At 38.2% G+C, this 13,128-nt stretch overlaps 1 protein-coding gene across 3 annotated transcripts in view; it reads left to right on the top strand.

Annotated features, from left to right (window-relative positions):
- The first annotated feature begins 2,947 nt into the window (after positions 1 to 2,947).
- The window catches only part of larp1b (La ribonucleoprotein 1B), a 57,184-nt gene continuing 47,003 nt past the window's right edge, over positions 2,948 to 13,128 (top strand). For 2 of the 3 annotated variants that reach the window (XM_053632370.1, XM_053632369.1), the window contains exon 1: positions 2,948 to 3,649. In XM_053632370.1, coding sequence (XP_053488345.1) covers positions 3,295 to 3,649 — 355 coding nt within the window. In that variant the 5' untranslated portion in view covers positions 2,948 to 3,294. The remainder of the gene's footprint in view (positions 3,650 to 13,128) is intronic. The other variant, XM_053632371.1, reaches the window with a different exon arrangement.

Below are 13,128 nucleotides of genomic sequence, written 5' to 3'. Positions count from 1 at the left end.
CGGTATAGCACCAGTCATTAGCTTATCTTGGAGATTTTCTGTGTATAAATACATTTCTATATACATGTTCTGTGTTGGAAACTTTATAAACGGATTTCTGTTAAATCTGCCTCTATGATAAACATATCCAATACCAGAATTATTTCATCTGATTAATCAGTGGGTTGATAAATGAAATAATTTGAATGCTTTGGCTGCCATTGTATGGTTATGGCCAGGAGCATTTCATACAATTCCAGGCTCATATGTAAATCTAGTATCTGTTCACTTCCTTTTACTTGAAAATGCGAGACTGAAGGAAGTCACTTCCGATATTTCCCATTGGTCATGCCACTGAAGCCTACATGAACTCAACGTGAATACAGGTATACACACATATACATACAGTTGCAATCAAAATGATTCACCCCCCACTGCAAATCAGGTTTATTATCAAAATTGACAGACTTTCAGCTGTTTGCAATGAACAAATCAAACAAAAGCAATTGAAATCGTTCAACACAACGAATGCTTCATGTGGTTTCCCCAAATTCAACTGAAAATGCATCTTATAATGACTTGTCAAATTTTGACAATAAACCTGATTTGCAATGGGGGTTGAATAAGTTTAATTGTAAGCAATAAAAAAAAGTCAGGGGAAAAATGTTTGGCATGTATTTGATACTGGAACTGGAACTTCTCAGTATCAGCATTTTGATTGGTCAAGTAAAAACAAGGACACTTTTGTAATAATAATTTAATAATGTAATGTTATGTGTTGATAATGGTGCATTTTTAAGATTTGGGCTATTTTGTGATTTCTGCTGGAAGCTTTCATTTCTCATTTGTGGTTGTTAACTTGATTGACCATAAAGGGGAAATTTTTGTTTAAATAAAGGTTATGGAAAAAGATTAAAAAAATTTATGATTAAAAGCTTTACTGGTGTGGCTTTTAAGAAGGAAAAGGGGCTGAAAAAAAGACCCTCACTGGAAAACATGTGTTAATAGTGAACATGGCACAGGCAAGTGTTCTTCATCTTCATCGATATGCAAATGCAGTTCATAAAACACTGGTCATTACAAGGGGTGGTTCTACAGCTTTGTATTGTGGGGCTATGTATAAGGTGTGGCCTTGATGAGGCATTAACAGGATGGTCCAGCTGAGGCTCATACAAATTTCAGAAAAAAAACAACAACTAAGTAATAATAAATGTTTCAAGACTCTTGCTTGTATAAACATAGGTCATTTTCACGCTTTTTTCCCAGATGATTGTTGAAATGTGAACACTGTTCAAGCAGAGACGTGATCCCTGGTCCTCTTGAAAAAAGTCGCTGTTCTTTGCTGCTTAAGTGTTCGTACCACATTAACGTAGTACCTACTGTTTTGCATACACAAAAATCCTGAAGGAATTTTTTATGTGAATGCAAACCTGCAATTATGAGCCACACCCCCCCAAATGAGCCCAGAGTCTCTGAGTCTTGAGTGCGGTCTCGATTATTCAGTGTGAAGTGTGAAGACAAATCTCTTCACGTTTAAGTGAATGTGTGAAAGGGGTTTTTGTTGAAAGTACTACCTGAAAGTGGGTGGGCCACTGGAATTGTCTTACACACACTCCAAACACACCCTCAAGAACGTACCCTGACCCTGATTAAAATCTGAATGTATACCACTTACACGCAATTTGCATTTGTACACAAACTTCTCCCTCTGGAATCTTCTGGTGCCATTTGTTATCTGGACTATTTCCTGCACCAGAGCTGACTCACAGGTTAATGGAATTTATAACCAAACAGTCACACTCTCTTTTACACACACACACACAATGGGAAGGGGTTGGGCATATGCAAAGGGTTTAAAATTTGAATATTCATATAGTCTGGATTTTCTTGAGCTCTTGTTCTCAAAGTAGGGTCTGAAATATACGCCCAGGAGGTCCATGATGATTTTTTTTTTTTTTTGGCTTTGAGTTTGGAAATTTCACTCCACCACTGTGGGATTAAACCAAATCTCCTTTGAATAACTCAAGAATAACTTACATTACCCAGAAAAATAGCCAGGGAATTATTCAGTACATTAAATAGTAACCTTAATGTTTGAATAGCTGGATTGTTTTCATAAAAATATTCTACATTGAGGGAAATTAACTTTACAGTTAAATGAATGTGTAGGAAAAATATGATCTCCAAGACAAGTTTATATGAATTCAATATTTAAAAAATGGAGAGAGTGAGAACAGACTTGCAAATATATTTTACAAATTTACTTCAGCCTTTATTTCCTTTATTTATTTTCTCAAAGAATAAAAAAAATATTTATTTATTTGTTTGTTTATTTCTTTTTGCATTTTAACCCACATTTTCTTATGCAAGGATATATGAATTGCCTGTAACAGGTGACTGCAAGGTCTGCTGTAGTGAGCTGCATTATGTTTTGTTTTTTTTGCAAATGTTTTTTTTAACAATGTTACTCACTTTCACTGAGTCAAGATAAGATCCAGACAATTCAAAACAATGCAGATCAAAGAACACAGTACATACACATACCACATACACAGACCATGGTGAGCGTGTTGTGCAAGTTCAGCTGGTGTGTGTGTGTGTGTACAGTTGAGCATGGTGTGTTGTGCGCATTCAGCTGATGTGTGTGTGTGTGTGTGTCTATAGCCATGTGTGCAATGAGCATGGTGTGTGTGTGTGTGTGTGTGTAGCCATGTGTGCAATGAGATTGTTTGTTTGTGTGTGTGTGTGTGTGTGTAGCCATGTGTGGACAATGAGCATAGTGAGTATGTTGTGCAAGTTCAGCGACTGTATATGTGTGTGTGCGCGCGTGCGTGCGCGCACCCAGCTGATACGTAGGCCACGTCAGTTTGTCCTGACTGAGTAAACGGAGGCGCCGCTCGGCTGCAGTACCACCGTCCGGCCGCTAAGCGGCAGCGCTGAGTTCATTTCCATCAGCGAATCAATGACTCGTGGCTATTCGTAGTTATTTCCTTTTAGGTTCACTGCAGATCGGCCCTAACGTCAAGTTGATCGGAAACGTGGAGAGGCGGCTAAAGTTGTTTTTTTTTTAAAAACAAAAAACGGAAAGTCTTCTTTCTGTTCGCTCTGTGCAACATATTGCTCAAGATGGCTTGTTGGAGAGTGAAATTATTTTGAGTGATTATTTTGGCCAGTGTGCTGAAGCAAGTCGAGCTTGTTCCAACTCGAGCTGCTGCTGTCAACTCGTGTACAGCCACAACTACAGCGTTCAGGGCTTGACTGCGTTATCTCAGGGACACTGGCAGATAAAACCGTGTTGGAGTGGTATTCTGCAGCATGTCGGCTGAAGTGGCGAGTGAGTGTCGGTTAGGAGAGGGCGACCAAAACACCGCGGGGAAGTCTGATACACCGAGGAGTCCGGACGAGGGGCAGCAGGAGCAGGGGCACCGAGCTCCCAAAGTCGAGGGGAAACATCCCAAAGTCGAGTCAAAACCCCCGAAACAAGGGGCCATGGACGCATTGAGCAAAAACAACACGAACCACAAGGAAAGTGACCAAAATGTGTCCAGTAACAATGCAGAAATCGGCCAGAAGAACGTGACCGAGGCTCCGCCGCCGAAAGTAAACCCTTGGACGAAGAACAACACGCCGTGTCCTCCCAACAACTCGACAAACAACACTCAAGAAACGGGTACGTTCGGTTTTTAACGTCTTTTTCACAGCTTCTTTTGAAAGTTTTCACACTTAACTTATCACTCTTTATCATATCAGTGTTTATTTGCACCGGGTCTTGGTTGACAGGCTTTTATCGCCTTGGAAATCTCTTTCAAAAACAGGGTTCGCCTAGCCTTCATGCTATTATTATTATTAGCAGCAATGGCCTGGGAAGTTACTGAGCGAGGCCGAACTCCGAATGGCTGCTTGCTCACTAGTTATGAGCACTACGTAGCGCGTGAAGTTACTGGCGCCTGCGCACTATGTGGCTCACTCTCTGTTTGTCAGGACGCCATTTGGGACCGAGACAGACAAGTTGCTAAGTTGTAAATCAGAGCTTAAAGTGTGTTGCAGTATTCTGGTTTAGTTCAACATTTAATCTAAACATTTATATATTTATTTTCTTTTGAAAGTTTAATTAGTTGTTAATGTTTTGTTTTGTTTTTAAAAACAACAGCAGAAATAGTACATTGGCGTTAAAAATTGTAACCTTTTTTTTATTTTGTTTTGTGAAATTTTTTATATTCATTTCATTTATTGTTCTTATATATATTTTGTTTGGAAATTAGTGCAGATTTTAATCTGCAAACATATGGTGTTACTTTCCCAATCTTATTTGCTTACAACTTACAAAAAATTATCTCTAATAATTACAGGTTTTTTTCTTTTAAATAAATCTAAATACATTTTATATATATATATATATATATATATATATATATATATATATATATATATATATATATATAAAAAATATGGTACGTATGCAAACTTTTTCACCTTTACAGGTCATATTTGTAAAGAAATGAAGTTAGAAATAATTGTGGTGCTTGACATGTTCCCAGAGAATCTCTTCACATTTAAAACGTCACTTTTATTTATATTTAATAAAAGTCTTCATAGACCTATTTATACATCTGTATCCGTTCACGGTTCTTGCACTTGATCTGTCCTACGTTGCACGTTTTCAGCCAGATGTGTTAAAATCCATGAAATACGCTGAAACAGCTGGATGTTTTAAAGGAGCAGGAACGGCAGACGAACTAAAACTCTCACACAGTTGCAGTTACATGGAAGATAAAGCAATGAGAAGAGGTTTAGATGGCCGGGACAGACTTGCTGATGAGGGCAGAATTAGAGGCTCGTCCCTGTCCTCGTCCTCGTCCCCTCCCCCAGTCCAGCGCTGTCTGATCAAATTGCCCCATAGGACCACATGGAGTGCTGACAACTGCAACTCTGGAGTTTAAATCTAACTCGGTGGCGTCGTGGCTGAATGAAATGAAGCTTTAGGACATTAACACCACAGCTAGGGCGTGCTGAATGGTAGCACATATTTATGTAAAAGTTTGCAGTCGAGGTTTTCAGAGCTGTTTCAGTGTGAAAGAGGATTTTCAGGACTACCACGCATTTGCTCTAAAGTCAGAGTATAATAGGAAAGGTCAATACTTTTGGGTAACACTTGCTCTCTGTATTTGTACACGTGTTTTTGAGCTTTCAAAAATGCAGCCTGCTTTCATTCTTCTCTTCATTTTCTCTCTCTCTCTCTCTCTCATTAGGGCTGTAGAGTTCTTGATGATGAAATCGCACGAAGCGCAGTTTTTGGCTTAGAAATGAGATCACGATTCTCACTCAGGCCCAATTTGACACGGAACAATATGGATATATTTTACATTATATTCCCTGGTTGAGGTTTGTAGATGATCCCGAACAACAATAACTATTAAATAAGCTATTCAGTATAAAACTGTATTCATGTTAGCATGCCAAGTGTGTGCTGTGTGTACTCCCAGACCAGCAATATTAACATCTGGTTAAATAATTATTTTTCTGTTTTTTTTTTCTTCTTCTTTTCTATCTGTCAATAGAAAGCCACTTGTGAGAGAAAATGGCTCTTGATAAACGTGCTCTGTGCATAATGCGCGACTGGCGAGTTTTGAGCGAGACCGAGCATGCAGCCATGACTCACTCGCCCCATTCACTTCATTCGTTTCATACAATTAGACTTCGTTTGTTAGTAATTTAATATACAGTAGTGTGTATGTAGTGTTACGTTTTTTTTAGGGCGGAGCTTTTACTTTTCTATACAAGCAGGCCCGTTTTATAATGCACACACGGCTCAGGTTTCGGACGTTGTTTCTCCCCTTTTTCCTTCCTTAGACTCTGGGCATGCTTGAGGTCATGTGGTACATGTGCTCCTCGGTCATGGCGAATAAGAAGGAATATTGGCAATCGATTTTTACGTAATCAGTTGCACGAATGAAAACGCAGAAGTGTCGACTCGAATCGGAGAAAGGAATAAAAATCGTGATTTTCTTAAATGTTATTTCTCACAAGTATATATTTTAATGTGGTTTGCTTGTGTGGTTTCAACGCATTTCTGAGCTTTTTGCTTTCTGGGAATATGGTGTTAGAGTTATTTATAAACCTTGATATGAAATAACGTGAGTTTATGGTGTGTACGTGTCCGTCTTTCATTTCCTGAATACCGAGCGCTCTAATAATAATACTAATAACTACTAATAAAAGAGTAATATGTGGACCCCATATATGATTATTAATTAAGCAGGGGCTCAGATGGTGTCCAACATGTTTTGATCATGTGAAATGTCATGATGTTTCTCAAAAGTTTGTGTCTTTTTTTTTTTTTTTTAAATACTTTTTTTATTGTGTCAGAAATTAGGCTATTAATACAAATGATACACAGGAAGTTCATCGTCAATACGCAGGTTTCCATCTGAGAGATTTAAAAATGCACTTTGGAATGGTTGGTATTGGTAATAATAAATTGTAACAGTCGGCATGTTACAATCCACTGTGAAAAGCAACAAGAAAATACCTTGACGTCTGTATTTAAGGGGAAATTACAGCACGTAAAAACATTTTATACCACAACACAGCTGAATTTTTGAATCTGATTGGTCAGAACATGCGTGTTATTTTTGCATAACCGGTCCCTCCAGGATTTCGCAGTTTTGCGATCGCAGAAATGAACGCAAAATCGAGTGAACTCCGCAATATTCTGAGGAACTTTTGCGATTTTTTAAAAAATTTTTTTTTCCCTTTCTTTCAAAATTACTGCAGGTTTTCCACAGCGTTGAGCCAAGACGTGTTATGTGACCTCATCACAACGCGCATCCAGCCAAAGCCCTCTTCGATTCACGTGCGTCGTGAAACATGAGTACAGCTAAAAGGGTCTCGTTTAAAAACAAACATCACTGCGAAACACAAACAGTTTTGTGCAATTGCAATTTCGCCAGATCAAGTAGTTTTCTGCCAAAAAAAAAAAAGGCACAAAGAAACGTTTTATCGACTTTTTGAAGGAAAATAAAAAGCAAAATAAAGCATTTTTGGCCACAACAATCACAAAAAAAGACTCCCCGAAATCCTGTCCAGACTGAATAACAGCACGGCATGGACAGTAGTTCCAGCTACATCACGAACGATTAAACTAATAATTAATATTAATACTGCGATTGTTCTAATACAGGAAAGTATTCAGGACAGGAGTTTACAATTCCTCAGTAAAACAGCAAGCTGTGTTTTTAGCGAGCGTGTGGGAGAGTGAGATGTGCTGGTGAAGGAACGACGGTTCATCACAGCTATAACGTAAGTGAAAACAGGAACTAACTCGTCTCTCGGAAGTTCCACAGCATTAAATCAAGCTATAAACTTTTAAAATGTGTGACGTGTCGTTCATTAATACATTAAACACTGTTATTGTTCTATCGCTGTGGTATAAGCAGAAGAACTCACTCAAGGCCGTGCTGTTCTGTGAAAATAATACACACGGGTGGTGTGATGCGGCACAACGCGCAGTGGAGTGCCACTCCCTCGTGTGTTATTCCTTACTTATGAAACCGGTTGATGATCTCTATAGCGTTGCGTCGATTCTGTGCTTAATGTTTTCCCTTCATTCGTTCATCTTCACTAAGCACTTTATCCTGGTCAGGGTTGTGGTAGATCTGGGTGTGAGGCGGGAATATGCATCTATAAACACCCTCATTCACACCTAGAGACCATTGTAGTGTAGCCAGTTCACCTAGGGGTGTGTGTGTTTTGGGGGGGTGGGTGACCGAATGCAGACACATGGAGAACGTGTGTAACTCCACACAGACAGGAACCTGAGCTCAGGATCAAACCCTGGAGCTGTGAGACACCACTGTGCTGCCCCCTTTCTGTTTTTTTTTTGGCAAAGAGAAAGCACTTACACAGTTTGTGATTATATACATGAAATTCTCACCAACTTTTTAGAGAAAGACTAAAACATACACAGCAGTTTTTTTTTTGTTGCAGGAAATGATATCGTTAATGAGGCATTTTTGCACGTAAAGTCAGTCGGATTATTTTATTACTTTTATTGCAGGCATAATAATTATTTTTTTGTATGCATAATTTATATATTTTTTTTGTATTGCAGGCATGATATCTTGTTTGGAATTTATATGTAACATATAAATTTCTCTCCGTCAGTCAACTAATGTCTAGACACGGTTGTTTGTTTTTGTTTGTTTGTTTATTTATTAACCTTCTGCTGAGCGCATGTTCAGGATCGGTTCTTTTTCGTTAACTTTGTGTACAGTCGTGATTTTGTATCTTTATCTGGCGTGGCCTTGTGTTTTCATGGCGACATGATGACGGACGTCAAGAAGTGTTTTGCTGGTGCCCTTTCACAGCGAGCCCAGGAGTTCAGATTCCTCGGCTTCAAGTATCCAAAGCAAGCGCGCTACATCTGCAGGTTCAGATCACCACACGGTTATACAGCCGAAGCAGACAACGGACATGCTCGTCTCTTTCACTACATAATCTCCGAAGTTCAATCATTCCTGTTGTTTGTCTTGTGCATATATTAATGAATAGTATATTTAATATATTCAATATAGTTTGTTAGGCTTGTAACGGTTTAATTTGTTGTTTTTTATAGTTAGTCTGACTGCATGTTAGTGAGTTATCTTAACTGGTCTAGCCTGGTTTAATGTAACGTGGACATAACTGGTCTTGCCTGACGTGTTTTAACACATTTTTCTCAAGTAATGTTGCTGCCACATATTTGTTGTCTTCTTATTTTGTGTTTGTTTTATAGAGCAAATACGATCATAAGACCTAAAATATGAGCTGATCCGTTTGCTCTGAGGCTATGCAATTATGTTTATTTTAGTAATACAGGGCCCTCCACTAATATTGGCACCCTTGGTAAATATGAGCAAAGAAGGCTGTGAAAATTTGTCTTTGTTTGATCATTTGTTTAAAAAAAAATTCACAAAATTACTCTATTCTCATGGATATAAAAAAAAATCTAAATATAGGTGTGCAGCAATTATTGGCACCCCTATGAATTCATATGAGCAAAATATATTTTGATATTTAAAACATTTTTTAGTACACCTGGGTGATCAGGAATAGGAAATTGTTTAACCGTGATTTCCCGTTTCACAGGGGTATAAATATGAGTTAACACAGGCCAGATTCACTTAGATATTCATAACAATGGGTAATACCAAGGAATGTAGCTGTGGTGTGCTGCAAAAGGTTGTTGAGCTTCACAAAATGGGAAGTGGCTATAAGAAAATAGCACAAGTATTGAAAATTTCCACCATCAGGGCAATAATTAAGAAGTTCCAGTCAACTGGAAATGTTATGAATCGACCTGGAATTGGACGCGTGTCTATATCGTCTCAACGCACTATGGAGAGGATGGTTCGAGTGGCCAAAAAAATCTCCAAGAATGTCAGCTGGAGAATTGCAGACGTTAGTTGCGTCTTGGGGTCAGAAAGTCTCCAAAACTACAACACCTACATCAATACCAGTTGGGCTGGTTTGAATATTTCAGAAACTGCTGATCTCCTGGGATTTTCATACACAGCAGTCTCTAGAGTTTACACAGAATGGTACAAAAAACATCCTGTGTGTGTGTGTGGAGGGTCTGCAGGCTGAAACACCTTGTTGATGAGAGAGATCAGAGGAGAATGACCAGCCTGGTTTGAGCTGACAGGAAGAGGGTTTTGACTGAATGAGTGTTGTGGTGATGTCACATGACACGTCTTGTGAAAAATCCTCAGAATATTGTGGTGTTTGCTTGATTTTGTTCATTTCTGCAATCGCTAAATCTGAAGAGAGGGACTGATGAAAATGCAGGTGTACAGGTGTTCCTTATGAAGTGGAAGGTGTGTGTGTGTTTAAGTAGAGTCATGTGAAAAAATAAGTACACCCCATGGAAACTGTTGGCTTTTGACATATTTGGACAAGCAAACGTTTGAACATCTTTGAAACGGTGCCTATTAATAAAGTTGATATACTTGAATAAAACAATCATTTATTCAACAGAAATATGAATAGACGTGATATTTTTTCCACAGAAGAAGTACACCCTTGGCCTCAGAAGCTAGTATTGCCCCCTTTAGCAGAAATAACTCCTTGTAGGTGTTTTGCATAATTATCCACCAGGCTTGCTGGTGTACTGCCCGTTTCAAATCCCCCCACAACATTTCAATGGGATTCATATCCGGGCTTTGACTGGGCCAGTCCATAACCCTTCATTTCTTTTTTTTTTTTTTTGAGCCATTCCTTGGTGGATTTGCTAGTGTGCTTAGGATCATTATCCTGTTGAAAGATACACTTTGGGTTCAGCTTCAACTTTTGGACAGACGGCCTCACATCATCTTCAAGCACGCTTTGATATGATGCAGAATTCATAGTCTTGCAAAGGCTTTTTCCTGTCATGCCTCCCGTGCAGGTCAAATTTGTGTAATCTCTTTCTGATTGTAGAAGCATGCACTTTGACACCAACAGTTGCAAGACTTACTAGCAGATCCTGTGATGGAATTTTGGGGTTCTTGGAGACTTCATTTTGCATCAGACGGTCTGCTCTTGGGCTGAATTTGCTGGGACGGCCAGTCCTGGACTAACTGGCAGTCATTTGAAATCTGCGCCATTTGTAGATGATTTTCCTTACAGTGGAATGATGTATTTCAAATAATTTGGAGATCTTTTTAAATCCCTCACCAGACTCATAGACATCCACGAACTTTTTTTCTGAAGACCTTATAGAACTCTTTAGATCTTGGCATGATGACACCACACACCTCAATAACAAAGGGATCTCCAGACACTAGATATGAGAGGGGTATAAGTAAGACCGGTTCCACCTGCACTCCCTAAGCAGGTTCTAATCACTGGCACACTGAACACCTGATTCTAATTTTTTTAGATCTGAAGGTGTATTTACTTAGGGTAGTACTTACATTTTCCATGTGACTGATCTGTTTTGTTAGTTTAAATTGTGAAAATTACTACAAATGTCAGTTTCATGCCATTTGATAGTGTATCAGCTTTATTAATAGGCACTGTTTCAAAGAGGATCAAATGTATGCTTGTTCAAAAATGTCAACAGTTTCCACTTATTTTTTTCACGACTGCATATATTACTGTGTGTTATTTTAAAGACAGTTAAACATTATGAAACTATAAAGAGCAGTAAACAGTAATAAATTGAGCAAAGTCAATATTTGGTGTGATAGCCCTTTTCTTTAAAAAAAAAAAAAAGATCAGCAGTCTCGAGTACAATTTTATAAGGAAATTAGCGGATCAGTTTTTCCGAGGGTCTTTGAGAATCTGCCTCAGTTCGTCTGAAGACTTTCGCACTTTTATTTGATTTTTTTTTTTTAATGCAAAACCTTCATTATGTGTTTGTCTGTTATGTAATATGTTACTTTCTTTACTGACATGCCAGCATTTTTCTGTAACATTGAATTTTTTTTCTTGGAAAAGTAATGTCTGGAAATATAAAAATACAGACTCGAGAACGCTGAAGTCATAAAATAAACACGTATAACAAATTTTGTATTAAAAAAAATATAGGGAGCCTAAGACTTTTGCTCAGTACTATATATAAAATGTTTTATCGTGTTTTAATGAAGAAGCATTCAGAAGGTTCACTGTGTGAGGTAATGTGACAGCGGTGCAAGATTTTGATCCTAAAAGTGCTGAGTATTTGTGATTCACTCAATAGAATTATAATGTTTAGGGAAATAAGCATGATTTGATGAATAAGTATTTAGCTCCTGTCGCAGGTTTTTTGGCAATCTGGGTGTCTTTTCAGATGAAACGAGTTAAATGTTAGAAGTTACGTTTTATTTTTTTTTGTTGAGGCAAAAATAAAGATTGTGTTAAGATTTACGTTGTGTTTTTATCTTTTGGTGCGTCTCAATCAGCCCTCTAGGTCGGGAATCAGTATATCGTGTACATGAGTTCGGGAGCTGCTAAGGACCCTCACTCAGTACACACGGGAACACTGATGATTCAATTTCCGGTGACATGAACACGTACTCGCGTTGTAAAATGTCACCACTGACTTTTATCTACAACGGTGGTTTTGTCTGTCTTTCTGGCATTATATGTCTTATAACTTTGTTAGCTTTATCACACGTTTGTCATGGTACTTCAAGCAGGATCGTAGGCTAGCTAGTTTTTAAAATAAAAAAAAAAATCATTAAATGCTTAAAAGTGGTTAGATTCAAACAAACCGTATCTAGAACATCAAATAAAATGAGAAATCGCTAACGTAAGTAATCACTTGAGAGCTACAACTATAACAAGCTACTTGCGTTTGTAGCCGGAAGTTGGCTGAGAGTTTGTCATCCACCATTTATTTTTTTTTTCGAGCTGAGTGGCTCCAGAAAATCTGATGTCATTTCCAGTAAGGGAACTTTGTGAGCGTCGATGCTCCCTGGTTTTTGTGGTGCATTGTGGGCAATTTTTAGGGAGCAAACGTTCCAGTGCCCTGGAAGGATTTTACGATCGAGATAGCACGTAAAATGGCCGACTCCCTCATCAGTGCCCTGACTACTGAACTAGCGAGCTGATTGAGACACACCCATTATCATTCATTTATTCATATTTTTCTATGAACTATAAGCACTAATATTATTGCTTAATCGCTATTTTCTTTTGAATTAAGTTATAAAGCACAAACAGGAAGTCAGATGTGGAAACTTTCTATGCTGATGCATTAAAAGTAGAAAAGTGTGTGGCGTGATGCTGAAGTCCCCAGCCATGTTTGTTAATTTAATCAGTACTGATCTTTACTAAGGTTTTTAAAAAATATGTTGAATGAAATTGAAATGTGTATCTGATACTCAGGAAGTAAAATCACGTAGAGAAGATGATTTGGTGTATATGGGTAAATTTTGCTTGCTTTGGTGTGGTAAAGTGAGTATCACATCATGTATGGTTAATAATTATTAAGATGATTTGATCACTGGTAATGATTTTATTTTGACATTAAAAAAAAAAAAGTAGGGCTGCAAGAAAGAATCGATAAAATCGCAAATTAAAATAATGGACAACGAGTTTGATTATGGATTGGTTGGGTCTGTGACGTCACTGTGGATAACCCCCGTCAGTGACGTCACTTCACAACGGTGAAAAACTCATTTCTATGAATAAAACCCAGCGGAGGTC

The sequence above is a fragment of the Ictalurus furcatus genome, chromosome 9 (assembly GCF_023375685.1).
Source record: "Ictalurus furcatus strain D&B chromosome 9, Billie_1.0, whole genome shotgun sequence".
Taxonomy (NCBI): Eukaryota; Metazoa; Chordata; class Actinopteri; order Siluriformes; family Ictaluridae; genus Ictalurus; species Ictalurus furcatus.
This window is presented reverse-complemented; position numbering and strand designations above follow the sequence as displayed.